Source organism: Lotus japonicus, chromosome 1 (assembly GCF_012489685.1).
Source record: "Lotus japonicus ecotype B-129 chromosome 1, LjGifu_v1.2".
Lineage (NCBI taxonomy): Eukaryota > Viridiplantae > Streptophyta > Magnoliopsida > Fabales > Fabaceae > Lotus > Lotus japonicus.
In genome coordinates this window covers 85286558-85301335 of record NC_080041.1, presented here as the reverse complement: position 1 = coordinate 85301335, position 14778 = coordinate 85286558, and the positions used below count along the sequence as shown (strand labels likewise).

The 14778-nt window shown below is 32.8% G+C and overlaps 1 protein-coding gene across 1 annotated transcript; it reads left to right on the top strand.

The window, feature by feature from the left end:
- The first annotated feature begins 8244 nt into the window (after positions 1 to 8244).
- LOC130725667 (uncharacterized protein At1g32220, chloroplastic) lies at positions 8245 to 14069 on the top strand. Its single transcript, XM_057576877.1, has 10 exons — positions 8245 to 8493; positions 8783 to 8888; positions 9001 to 9089; positions 9547 to 9602; positions 9713 to 9768; positions 10017 to 10110; positions 11444 to 11523; positions 12669 to 12711; positions 12977 to 13068; positions 13738 to 14069. The coding sequence occupies exons 1-10, from the start codon at positions 8438 to 8440 to the stop codon at positions 13912 to 13914; spliced, it is 849 nt and encodes a 282-aa protein (XP_057432860.1). The 5' UTR covers positions 8245 to 8437; the 3' UTR covers positions 13915 to 14069.
- Positions 14070 to 14778: the final 709 nt, after the last annotated feature.

Genomic DNA, 14778 nt, shown 5'->3' with positions numbered 1-14778 from the left:
TAATAAAAATGATGTGACAAAGTAATTTCCATATATAGAGATTTCAAAAAAAAAACTCCATACATAGAGCTCAATGGTGAGCTAAAGGAAATGAAGGGATTTGTGAGGTGAAGAAACTAATTTTCTAACAATTAATATGTGCCTATTAAAAAAAAAGTCACGTGGAAAATGACGTGATGAGTGAGTTCATTGAGGGGCTATAATTTTTTGACCAATGTTAGAGGGACTATTAACCTATTTAACCTAGAAAGTAAGATTTACTCCTCAACCAAACCATATTCCCCATTCTTCACTAGGTTCCACCGTGATCACCACATGTAAACCATAATTTTGATCACAACTCAGAAAAAAAAAAGCTAAAGTTTAAAGATTTTATTTTTTAATGTCATTTTTTCTTAGAGAGATAGAAAGAGAGAAAAAAAAATCAAGGTCAACTCATTTTTTATTGTAATCAAAATACACCTTTATTTTGATGGAGAACTAAAATTAAAACTCGCTATGTTACGGGGACAACAACATATTATCCCTATTTTTTTGAAATGAAACGAGGTTATATTAAGCAAAAGCACCCGAGACAATGCTCAATACATCCATCTGAGGATTAGCAACTAGCCTTTGAGGTACATTCTCTAGCCAAATAACTTCCGGATAATCATAAGCCTATTTAGAAACAAAATTAGTCACTTGATTATCAGACCTCTTGATAAAGCAAAATAATCAAAAACTAATGCCAAAGTCTTACAATCGTGTAAAATGGAAGCAAAATAATAAATATCAAGACCGTGTTTCTACCAAGCATTAAACAACACTTGACAATCAATCTCAATAGCAACACCATCTGAAGCTGCAATCAATCGCCACCTCGATAGCCCACTGGAAGCAAAGAACCTCAACCATGAGAGGAGATGAGGCGCGTGTCACCGACCCTTTACCAACCGTCATCCCTATTTTGATATTTTGGTTACATATGTACTTTCATTCTATTGTGCATATAAATAGTTCAATTGTGTGTCTGTGAATTTACTAGTATTCCTTCTGCCATTTATTATAAGTCATTTTTCACTTAATTATCTAGGATTAAAAATAGTTAAAATCAATTAATAACAATAAATTTGTAATTTTTCAATAACTTTCCCAAATTGCCCTTATTTTAATTTTTTCTATGTTCACTATCTATCAATGAAAATAACTTTGAAAATCAAGTACTAAAAAGTTTGCAAAAAAAGGAATTTTTTAAAATGTTGAGCATTAAGGGTATATATATATGGAGAAAAAAATAAATGTTTCATAAATAATTTAAATAAAGTGAATTATATTTTAGAAAAAAATTTATAGAAGGAGAAAATAGTAAATAGTAAATAGTAGTGCATGTTATTTCCATTTTGTGTGCGGGTGCTTTTAATTTGTATTTTTGTGTAAAATTAGTGGGAATATGCTTGTTGCAGTCCTAATCGAAATCATAGTTTAGGGAAAATGTACGTCAAGTAGTGGTGACATGGACCCAAATTGTGTGCGCTCATTAGATTTGTTTGTGATTTTTCACTTTCCTTTGTTTGCATAATTTTGGTTTTGTTTTCTAGCTTGCTAGGATTCACATTTGTGAGAACCAAACTTGTGTTTAAATTCTAGAACAAAATAATTGATTTTTCATGTTATTCCTATTCCAATACGTAAATTAGCGCTCTTTTATCTGATAGAAAAATTATCTAAATCGATTTTATATTAAATAAAAATATTCTTAATATTTTTTAAATTAATGTTTTTTATCAAAATATTTAAAATTAATTATTTTCAAAGAAAGTTGTATAATAGACAAGCTTAAAGTGTATATATATAGATAGATACACACTCACATCAAAATTAAATTTTATCTTAAAACCATCCAAAATGAAAATGTTCCCGACTCAAACATGAGTGTCGAGCATTCATGTCTCACACCAAAAACATTTACCACCATCCAAACATTTGAGTTGTTGGCATCACTTTGTGAATCTACTCAAGTAGGGTTCTAATTTGATAATTTTTTTTCTTCATATTTTACTTTGTTTTTCCAATTTTTTCCCCATAATTAAACATGACAAACTATATATCTTGCTATGGCTGGCCTTTCACATAGGTCACAAAGTATAAATGTTTTATAAAATAACTTAACATAAAAAAAGCACAAATACTATAGTTAAAGTATAATATTCAATAATGTTAATAAAAATCAAATTATTTAAGAACAATAGGGAAAATGAATAAAAAATAGCTCTATATTTAGCAACGACGCTAAGTGTGTTGGGCGCGGAGGGTCTGATCATCACTAGTTCTTCGTCTTGATTTACAACCTAATCAACATGACCTTGGCAATTAATGGTCGTTCCGGCAACTGCAGTCTACCCCTAATAAGCAGTTGCAACCTTATGTCCTTATCCTCGACAACTGCAGTCTACCCCTAATAAGCAACTTCAGCTTTCCCTTGCCAGTTGTAGTACCTTTTAATTTGGTTTGCAACTTCAATTTACTTTTGCGACAACTCTAATGTAGTAATGCCTCTTTAAGGCATGCAACTTTAGCTTCTGACCTCACTAAGGTTGCCTCACCCGCTCCATCAACAATGTCATTATGGGAAGCCGACTCTTCTCATGTAAGTTAGGTGTTACATTGGCCCTAACATTGGCGGAACTAGGAAAGGACATATGGGAGCCATGCCCCACCTTTTAGAAAAATTTATATAATGTATTACATTCATTTATTTTTCAAATAAACATTATATATATATATATTATATATATATATATTATGAGAATTATTATTTTTTATATAAAAAAGTTTGAATAAATCATGAATGTTAGATTTAATAATTAACGGTCTAGAATAAAACATCACGTCATGTGACTTTTTAAAAATGTCACATGACATTTCTATGTGGCCATAAATTATTTTAATATTTATAATTTATTCTCACATTCTCATAAAAAAATATTCTCATAAGAAGGATGTACCTTTATGAGAATGTAAAAATAAATCATTACTGTTAGATTAATCATGAATAATCAAGATTAAAAAAATTTATGAACACTTAAAAATTTTATGTGAGATTGTTAAAAAGTCCCTAACTTCATGGTCTATTTTTACATTTTCATAAAAAAAAATCGTTCAGATAAGATACATCTCTCCCTTATAATTACTTTTTTTCGGTGATTAATCTCTCCCTTATAATTACCTTATGTACGGTAACAATTGGAGGGTTGGTAGTTTCCTCCTCCCTTTGATTAATGTCAATTTCAGGCAAATTCTTTCCCCCTATTCGCTCATATATGCCGTTAATCTTTCCTCTTCTTATCCGTAAAGAACATAATCTTTCTTTAATTCAATATGGGATTCAGTTGGTTGAGTCATTTCCGGAATATATATTGACATCCGGTTTTCTTTAAGCATAGATATCATATCATTTCTAACACATATAAACATAGATATAGACATATAGTGACATAACCTCAACATCTTGATTTTAGGATATCACAAGTTTATTCATTGTGACGCAGCTGATTCTGTATTCTACCCACCTTAATTGATTTGTTCCCTTCATCATGCATGTAGCAAACATAGTATAAAAATTTAATGGGGTACAGCTTTTGACTTTGGCATCGATCATGTAATGTCCACCTTGATGCTTTGTTATTCTGATTTATTGCTTAAAAAAATATTCTTTACCCATTCCATAAAAGCCCGGAGTTGAAAATGCTCTCTCAATTTGATTCTTCACTTTCTTAGGGTCACTGGCCATTCTGATAAACCATCAAATTATGTACTTTTAATATGTACACTCAATCATTGTTATGGGCTAATCCTTCTAAAATCTCTCTTTTTAGGCCTTGTTTATTGGATTATGCTCTTAATCATACAATGACCCACTAGATCACGTAATCACAAAAGGTGCATTAGCCACCGGAAAAAACCATATTTAGCTAAAAAGTAAGAAGGGAAAATCCACTAATGAAGCTCAAATCTAGCGGCAGAAACCACTCATCAATAGCTAGCCAAATTGAACCTTTTTTTAAGAATAAGTATGCGCATAATAATGACTAATTTTCTCGTTGTGAGTACCTACATTAAACGATAATTAACTGACTACATGCAAAATGTGCTTCATTCTCATGGACAAAAATCAAACGCACAACCTCATAATTGTGGAATAAGGTAAGCAATCACCAAATCTCATGATTGGTCAAAATGAACTTGACCCCAAGACATGCACAAGCAGAACTACTATTCATAACAGTAGCATAGTCATTGATGAAAAGAGGTCAAGATGTTTCTATAAAGTGTTCTATGTTATTTGGAGCTAGTTAGTCCATATCTCAAAGAGTAAGGTGGGAGGATAAAGGCTATGTAATTTTCATCATATTTTTAGTTAATGTGAGAATTCTTAAAACACTCTTTTACGCTTATGTGTGAATTAACAAACATGTGTGAATGACTCATATATGAATAATCTAAAATAAGCTCTAATACCATTGTAAAATTTGATTAAAAAAAACTAATATAAAGTTTGCTCAACTCTTTATAGGAGGTCTTTTTGGCGTGCAATTGAACCAAAACTGTTGCTCAGTGGTTTAAACGTCAGTCCCTAGCTACGCTTCTATTCACACCCTCAATCATTAATAGATCGTGATTATTGGCGTATACAATTGTTTGCGACCTCATTTAATAATTATAGTGCTTTTTGATTAATGGTGTGTTAAGAACTTAAGATATTTATAGCTTTATGTTTTTAATATCTGCATCAAAAGTGGATAAGCACTAGGCTAGTAGCCTAGTAGGCTTATGATGAGATTTATTATGTTTTGATCAGGAATTAGCATCCAAAGTAATCTACTTAATAATAATTACTCATATTTGGAGTTGGAATCTTGTTGCAACAGAAAAAAGTAAGAGAGAAAATAGTCTCATCCCCCAACTTGGGTGGATTTGTGTTTGTGACGTAAAGCTTCACTAATCCTATTTGATATGTATGCTTTACACCGTAGTTGTAGATAAGGAATTCCAACACTTCAAATTCAGGTTAATCCATATATGTTTTGATGGGTTAATGTTAAACACTTGGCGCACGTTGAATTAAGTAGTGATTAGCACCATTTGATTGGTTTAAATGCTACTTGTTTAATTTGTATTAAATTAAGTCTTGAGTTCAAATTTTATATATGAAAAACCTCTCATTAAAAGAGCTAACTCCATTGAGATGTGGATGTTCGCGATTCAAACCTGAAATATCAACCAAGCTAAGGCATCAACAAGCACACCAAGGCACCAACAAGCACACCTTAAGGATCCAATATTCTGCTATTGTCTCCCTCTTTGCCACAGTGCTCGTTGAGCTATTGCTATCATCAGGAGGCAGGACTAAACTTTTCCAATGTCTGCCATGGTACAAAGCATCTAATTTAGCTAGTTACTCCTCTTCTTTTCTTCAATTATATATATTTTCTGTAACACCTTTAATTTGGCATCTCATGCTGCTCACTACTATAGTCGAATCCAGTGCATATCACTTCAGCTACATTATACTCTACTCTCTAAACAACTTTATATCATATATATTAATTAATTAATTAGGAACTTTGATATCTTCTGGCTATAAACATTGTTGCGTGTAAATAAGGATCTTTGAATCTGTTAGAACCTTGGTGTAAAATTTGAACCACATAATTAGATCTCATGAGCACGAAAAGGTTATTTGTTGCCATATGCCTTTTTTTTCTTATTTTTTTAATGCATCCATTCATGATATATTAAATGTTTAATTGTAAATAGAGTTCTCAAATTCAAATTAGCAACCAAGGTGTTGATATAGGCTAAACATATTATTAGATTCTCGTAAGAATGATAACACAAGTTTGAATCTCAAAAAAAACATTTGTTATAAAAAACATGCAAGTATTTCTAAAATGAAGATGATATCCGTCAAAGACAAAAAAAAAATCAAATTAGGAGCAATTATGATTTTTTTCATTTTCTTTTACTAGTCACAATTGTTTTTAACATATATAATTTTTCTTTTTTCGGTGTTAACTAAGGTATCTCATAATCGATAAATGTGAAACTAATATCTCACTCTACTTCAGTGCACTAAGCAGTAGAATACTGATAAATGAGTTTTTTTCCTTCATAATATTAGTTGGGAAATCAAAACATCATATTATTTGACATAGGCTGCCTTTTTGTTTGAATTCAAGCTTCTTCAACTAATAATATTTATTATAGCATTCATTTTTGTGGCTGCGGGACAGTTTATTTTTTTTGTCTTCGTTGATTGAGGTTATTTTTGGGTCCATTGGGTTAGGGGTTTGAGTAACTTTTCTTATTGGTCTTGAAGTACAATTTATTTCGTCATAAAGTTGAACTGTTGCATTTATTTGTCCAGGAATTATTGTGTCAGCATGGTCTGGACTATTTTTTTGCTCTCAGTGTAATGGGTTAAATTTTGGGCCATTGTTAATTTTTCTCTAATGAAAGCATTTTGCCAAAAAAGCAAGTAAGAACTAGCTATTTTTTTTTTTTAAATTCAACTGAAAGTAGATTAATGGCCAATAGACAAAGAGTTTAGTACATCTGAAGCAACCAAATGAGCAACGACCAATGAAACCTCTTCCACCCATACCAAATTAGCATAAGTATCCGCGTTCCTAGCCAAGAACTAGCTATAAATTTATAAAATTTTCAAGAGAAATACATTTCTAGCTAATACTATTTTTTCCCATTTATCACAATTTTATTACTTATAATTAATACTATAATTTTTACAATTATAGATTAAACACTTTACAAAAAGCAATAATATTATTATCTAAAATTTTATAGTAAAAATAATTACAGACACTAAATAATTAAGGCATAGAAATAATATAAATATATATTAAAAAATAATTAAGATGGAGAAAGAAAATAAACTATGTTTTTCAAATCCAAATAAAACATATTTTTCATAAAATTGAAACCATTAACAAACTTTAACCAAATTTTCATGTGTAAATTAATTAAAAATGAGCAGCAAGTAAATTCTATCTTATGGGCATTACTAAACAACTATGTTGCACGGATACGGGTACGGTACCGGTACCGGTACGGGTACGGGGTACGACATTTTTTGAAAAAACAGGTATGAGTATGCCAGTTATATATATTTATTTAATATGTGACTTTTCAACACACTCTCACGTCCACGGCTGAACATAGAGCTGTCAATACGGGCCAGCCCGGCCCCTCGACCCATATGGGTTGGGTTGAAAACGGGTTGGGTTGTGTCAACCCGGGGTCTTAACGAGCCAGGAAAATATGAACCCAACCCGGCTCGTTACGAGCTCGCGGGTTGAGTGAAATAAATATAAAAAATTGCGAAATTGGATTAGAAATTGTTTAAAATGTTATAAAAAATAATTTCAAAAAAATACTTATAGAAATTGGTATCAACTCATAAAAAAAATGTTTATCAACACAATTATTTTTATCTCACATTTGAAATATAGAAAAAGAATTTAGTTTACAGGATTTAAGAACACAATTATTTTACTGTCACATTTAAAATGAGATAAATAATATAATAACAATAAATAAAACATAAAAAATTGACTCAAATTAAAATAAATTAAAATTTCCATTTTTCTATCTAAAATTAATCCGTAAAACTAACATGGAATTAAAAAGATATAAAATAATTTTTTTAATGAAAAATAACTCTGACCCGACGGGTTGGCTCGTTTGACCCGCGGGTTGATCCGTCTAACCCGCGGGTTAAACGAGCCAGGTTGCACTAACCCAAGTTCTTTTCGAGCTGGAATTTAACCAACCCAACCTGGCTCATTTAGCCAACCCGTCGAGCTGGCCCGCGGGTTGGAACCTATATTGATAGCTCTACTGAACAACTGGTGAATGAAATATGTGCAGTCCATATACATGTGAATAGACTCTAATACCATATTAGAATTTAGAAGACATATTTCAATCTAAAAGCTAACTCAAGAGGTAAGAAGTAAAGATTCCCTTCCAATATATAAAAGTTATTTTTGGTAATATCTCTAGTAAATGTTGACTTTCCATCATACAAATCATTTTCCTTTACAAAGTTATGTAATCTATAAGTACCTCTAAAAGTATGTTTTGACCAATAATAATGACGAGAGCTTAACCCACTTAAACTTCAATAGAAAAAAAACCTAATAGGCCGTACTTTAGTAGTTAGAAAAATGTTGAGGTTGCAATAGAGCCACATATGGTTAATAAGGTGTCAGAAGGTGAAGATGCCATGTGTGCGCGTGTTTGGCTTCTCACTCTCTGCATAAAGTCTCCCACCTCCTCTCTCACCGCTCTCAACTCTGAAAAAACCTGAAACGTTCATCAAGAAAAACTTGGAAGAATCTCAACACAACACAACAAAATTGAATTGAATTCATCAATGAGGACACTGGTTTCGCGCTTGATCCATTCCACTCCCTCCATTTCCAGGCTCAAGTAACCTTTTCCACTCTGATTCCTTTCTTCTTCTTTGATTTTCCACTCAATTCGGTTACAGATCATCATTTGAATTCGATGCATTGCGTTGCGTTTTTCTCTGCCGATTAATATTTTGATTTCGCATTCAATGTTGTTCTTACTATTATTTGCGTGTTGATACTGCAAATTGAGTTTATGGAAATCGTAGGGTTCAGTTTACTGCAAATGTGGTTCCAATTTTATGCTCATGATTTTGTAGATTTCTCATTACATCGTGTTTTGTTTTTTCACTTTTCTTACCTTGAAGTGCAACGGCTGTGAGAAATCTCTGCACGGAACCTAACAAGGTTGACGAGCCCTTCAAAGTTGAAGAAGCAGAGACTGTAAATGTGCCTCCACCTCCAACAGAGAAGGTACTCTAACTAACCATGGTGGCACATTTAGTTTTGTACTCTTATTTAGTGTATTGTGCATATATATATGCCCTTACTTACCAAAATTTATGTCTTTTGAATGATGTTTAAGTTGCTTGTGTTGGGAGGCAATGGATTTGTTGGATCACATGTTTGTAGAGAAGCATTAAATCATGGGTTGTCTGTTGCCAGTCTTAGCAGGTTTGACCCCTTTTCATATTTTTGTGACAACTATGTGCCCATCATGCTTAGGCCTGTTTGGATTTTGGAAGAGCTTATTTGAGCTTATCAAATAGGATAGTCGCTTGTGCAAGTGTTTGGGTATTGAGAGAGCTTATGTAAATAGTTTATGGCATACCTGTAAGCTATCTGCTTTGAGCTTGTTTTCATAAGCTGTCCAAATTAACTTATGAATAAGAGCTTTTTCTTATCTATAACCTATTTTCAGCTTAGCTTATGAGTAAGCGCTTATGCGATATGCTTTTATTGTCATTAGCGCTTAATAAAATTGTTTTCTCAAACGCACCCTTAACCATGCCTATTGGTTTTAAGTTCTGTTTTTACTATCCTTTTATTTTGTTATGCTTGTCATATTTATTATTCAACACTTTTTCCTTGTAATTTATCTGCCTTGCCATTCACTTTGTTTTACTTCCAGGTCTGGTAAGTCATCCCTGCATGATTCCTGGGCTACTGATGTCATCTGGTATAAAGGTCTGCTTTATTTTATTTTTATTTCTCCAATATTTCATTGTAACCAACACCTTTATGGGGGGGGGGGGGTGTTCTAATTGTCTGATATATCTAAATTCTTGTTTTAATAGGGAATCTCCTTTCAACTGATTCATTGAAAGAAGCTCTGAATGGGGTCACTGCTGTTGTAAGTTTCCCCTTATATTGTTATTATGCATATAAGAAGATGCAAATGGATTGAAATGGAAAAGAGAAGTTAATGTTTGTGGTTGACTGGGAGATAATTTTGGGTTGAAAGAATTGTAGTAAGCATCGTTTACTAACTGGCCTAATGCATCTGAATTTTGTTGCTTAGGGTACAGAAATATACTTAAATGTTTTTTGTTTTCCTTGTGAACAGTAGGTCCTTTAGCTAACTTATGTTTCTTTTCTAAGATCTCATGTGTCGGTGGTTTTGGCTCCAACTCATACATGTACAAAATTAATGGGACTGCTAACATCAATGCAATTAGAGCAGCTTCTGATCAAGGTAAATGAGGAATTTGCACATTTGTTTATCATCATAATCTACTTTTTCAATTTTTTTTTTGGGAATAATCTACTTTTTCAATTTTACCCTCCTTAGTTTTTAGTACTACTGCTTAGAGTGGGGAAATGGGTAAAGCCTGTGGGGCATCTTTTTTCCAAGCTTATAACAACAGAAACAGGGCCTTATCCTGCGAGCGGGATCAGCTATATGGATTCAATGATACCATTTGGCTTGAAGAGACAAATTTGAAAAGACGGTGTTTTACAATAATAATTGAAGTTCTACTTAAAATATATAAAACTCTTTTAATGATTTAAAAGAATTACAATTTTGCATGTTAATAGTAAGGTTCTAGAAAATCTAGATTTCTCACTAAGAACATCTTAAGACTCAGTAGTATCACAAGTTCTTTCTTATACAAGTCTTGGAGACCATTATCAATTGTGCAGTCAAATGATAATACTTAGTATTAATATCAATAATATTTGGGAGCCATGCAAGTTATTGATATTCCACAAACATATTGGGACTAATCCACTTTGTTGCTGTCCAAGATATGGATCTATGCAAGTGTTTATGAAAAAAAATTACCTACCATAAGCATTCTTTACTCCCAAAATCATCCAAGAACACATTCATGATTTTCCCATATCACAAATAGAAATGCTGAAACTTTTTGGGATTATTATTATTACTCTGTAAGAGCTGGCGGCAGCAGCAATCACTCTATTTTACCCCTTCTAGATTTCTACACAGTACACACCCTTCTCGATTTGCAGTCATGAGGTAGCTATAGCCATAGAAATACAACATGGCATATATTATATAGATAATTTTGAGAACCAAAAGAAAAGTGAAAGAACTCAATGCTTCGCTTTCCTGAACTAAAGGAAATTATGTTTCCTATCATGTGATAGCTGACAAAGGATGATTTAATAAATTACAAGAAATAAACAGTGGCTTGAAAAGAAGGACGGGGGGAGGAAGAGGAGTATTGGGGAAAAGGGGGATGGTACTGTCAATAGGGGAAAGAAAATTTCTTAGGTGGCTGTCACGATTGTGTGCCTTGTTGACATGATAGAGTTGCTCTTGCCTGTAGCAATTCAAGCAAAGCTTCAAGTTTTTATTTTATTTTTTTAGAGAGTATGGCCATAACACTTTGTGCAGGAATCCCTATACTTGGTTTTAGTTGGTCAATTGAGGAAGACAGCTGTCAAGCCTTACAAGGCATTTGAATAAGAAAATGTGTGTTAATGATGTATTATTTTTTGTTTTTTCTTTTGAAGTACTGCGTTACTTAGTGTTGTTGGTTGATTTGCCCTTGGTCTTACAGGTGTTAAAAGATTTGTCTATATTTCTGCTGCTGACTTTGGTGTAGTAAATTACTTACTACAGGGGTATTATGAAGGAAAGGTAATTTACCCAACTTTTTATTGTGTGGATATTGAGGAATGAATAATTAGTTGATGAAATTTGCCATAAAATTCTAGTACAAATTGTTGAAAATCTTCTACTGATGATCCATGTCTGTGTGATGAATACATAGTAACAATTTCTAATGCTTTGTTGATATAGTAACCCCGAAAAGGAAAAAAAGAAGTTACGCTAGTTTGATAGTTTTGCGCCAGTTGTATGTCATTTTAAATTTACGTGTTCTGATATAAGAGAGAACAGTCTACTTTCTTGATTGCCTATTATCGACGATAAACTTATTGCAAATTGCAACAAGAACTCCTCCCTTAAAAAATTGCTACTGTAAGGAAATAAGAAGAAAACACCTAGGAGAGTACTGCCGGGCTGTATAATTCTTTCCCCCAGCCAATATATAGAAATTGGAAGAAACTAATATTTTCCAATTCCCTAGACTCTCCTATTCAACAACCTCCTGCCTAAACACCTTTTTATGTTACTTCTTTTTCTGGTTCTCCTGACAGAACTCTTATAGCCTCCTGATTCCAGAAGATTCACCTCCCACGGCCCTTGCTGATTAATTTCTACTGAAAACCCTTCCGTTTGTTCCTTCTTGAGTGAATCAGCCACTGACATGGTATTTCTTCAATATGGACTGGACTTGCATCATTTAGAAAAAGGCCCAAGTCGTTATATCCAAAGGGTCATATACTGATTTAGTGGTTGGCCTGTTTTCTTTCAGATGCTGCCAATAATTATAATTTTCATCTTTAGTCATTAGTTTATGGGATTTGACCCCTCTTAAATGAGAGAATCACTTTTGAGGGTCACTTTAGAAGGTATAGTGAGTCGTTGCAATCGTAGATTAGAAATCAATGGTAGATATTGTGATTACGTACTTACACATATATAATAAACAATGATGGTCTTTAAATCTCAATCTGTAATTTCTCAATAATGGTTATAATGACTTTCTTTTGTATCTAAAGTGGCTCATTTATTTTAGAAGAGTTAAATCGTAGTTTATGATATTCTGAAGTCCATGCTTCTACTTTTTCAATTGAAAAAATTATGGATGTGTTGGTGTTGCTGCAAAATTTTCCATTTTTATCTCATTAAAATAATATGTTGTGTCTCAATTGATGTAGAGAGCTGCTGAAACAGAGCTTTTGACCAGATTTCCTTATGGAGGTGAGTATTCAGTTTCTTGACATTTCTCACAGGGAGCTCTGAATTGAAAACCACCTGCAACTTAATACTTGGTTTGAATTTTGTCTATTGGCTAGTTATGTGTTAACAATCATATTTGATAATTGGTGATACTGGTCATTCTTACCCATTTTGCTTTACGTTAACTTTTGCAAAGATGCTTCTGTAGTACTGGAAAGTAAAAATTTTCCATCCAAGTGAGAACGTTAAGTTACTGAATAACTGGACTATCACATGCCTTTTTCAGGAGTAATTCTGAGGCCAGGATTTATTCATGGGACTCGAACTGCTGGGAGTATGAAGATACCCCTTGGTGTGATTGGATCTCCATTAGAGATGGTAATTTCATGTGCTTCTCCAGTAGTATGTGTAGACATTTCTTCTTCAGTCCAAATGTGCAAATAACTTCGATCCTTTGATGGATTGACATCAGTTTTTGTATTTTTACTATTTTACATGCCTAAACCAATGTTTTTAATGTTTTCCCATTATATTAAGGTTGTCTAAGCTGTTCACCAGTTGATTAATTAGGTTTTGAGTGTAAGTGCCCTGAAGTTTTAGTTTTGTGCTCCATTTCCCTAGGTCAAATGTACTGAAATCTATGTTTGCACCGTACATTCAGAGCATAGTAGGTTTTACATTGTAGGTTAACTATGGACCCGTTTGGAAGAACTTATTTGAGTTTATCTTATAGCATAAGCGCTTATAAGTGTTTGGGAGAACTTATGTAAACTGCTTATGGCCTATCTATAAACAGTTTTGTGCTTATTTTCATAAGTTGTTTAGATTAGCTTATGAATAAGAGTTTATGCTTACATATAACTTGTTTTCAGTTTACTTCACTAAGTTTCTCAAATTAGATTATGAATAAGCGCTTATTACCATAAGCCCTTAACTAAGTTGTTTTCTCAAATTAGATTATGAATGAGTGCTAAGGCTCTACTTGAATATCAGGTGGAATTTGTTTTTTTTCCATTCTCAGACTGAAATTCACTTTGATTATTGTAGGTTCTGCAACATGCTAAACCATTGACCCAGATCCCACTTATAGGGCCTCTATTGACACCTCCTGTGAATGTTATCGCGGTGGCAAAAGTTGCTGTTAGAGCTGCTACTGAGCCTGTTTTCCCTCCGGGGATCTTAGATGTCTATGGAATACAACGTTACAGTCAGCAGCATAAATAAAAAGTAGAGTTATTTGTCTCTAGATATCCATTTTTACTCTTGTTAAACTGAGAATATTTCTCCACACCGTTTCCTTCACAGAATAAATATCTGAAAGTGCATGTATGTAATCTTTCCAAATTCCACAATTTTAATGTCTGAATCTTTCTTATGAACTTATGATTCCATTAGTTACTTCGAGTCAAGTAGCCAACCATTTATATATGATTGTATTTTTTGAATAATTAACTGGCAAGTGATCTGAGGTTTCCTGTTTCGTATAATATGACTGGATCTTCTGTTTTCAACTGCAAAGAATCTCAAACTTTGAATATTTTGTTCCATGATAAAATGATTAAAAAAACAAGTTTGAAAGCTTTTCAGCTCGGATGAAAACTGATGCTGCAGTTGGAATACAAAAGACCTTGATGTTGATATTTTACATTTAAGGTTATGTCTCTGACCAATTGACATATTGAGATTGGACCAATTCTAAATATAATTGTTGATGTCAACTATAAACTATCAAATTCGAAGAGATATGCTATGAAATGTTGGTGGGTCTCATAATTTCTTGCCCTGTCTTCTCGAATCATGTGGAAATTTAACAATGATGGACCAACTCTCTTTTGCCAAACTCTTTCTTGTGCTGCACGAGTCTCACATCAATCAAGTCATGTAATGTATTAAGTTAGTTAACATTTGTATCAAACATAATCAATCAGTTGTCCTAGACACAAATTGGAGGAATTATGTTACTAATAAGGAAAATTGCAAAGGACCTGTAACATAATTTCCTCAATCTTTGTCTAGGGACAGCTGTTTAATAATTTGCTAGTTATAAATTGTTAGTTCTGAACTGATCAATTAGTTACTGTAGTATGT

What these genes read in the sequence shown, in the direction of transcription:
- LOC130725667 (XM_057576877.1), top strand. Translation starts at nt 8,438, where the DNA reads ATGAGGACACTGGTTTCGCGCTTGATCCATTCCACTCCCTCCATTTCC. An exon ending in TCTGTTGCCAGTCTTAGCAG is followed by an intron (nt 9,090 to 9,546) that starts GTTTGACCCCTT and finishes TTTTACTTCCAG; the next exon opens with GTCTGGTAAGTCATCCCTGC. An exon ending in GACCAGATTTCCTTATGGAG is followed by an intron (nt 12,712 to 12,976) that starts GTGAGTATTCAG and finishes TGCCTTTTTCAG; the next exon opens with GAGTAATTCTGAGGCCAGGA.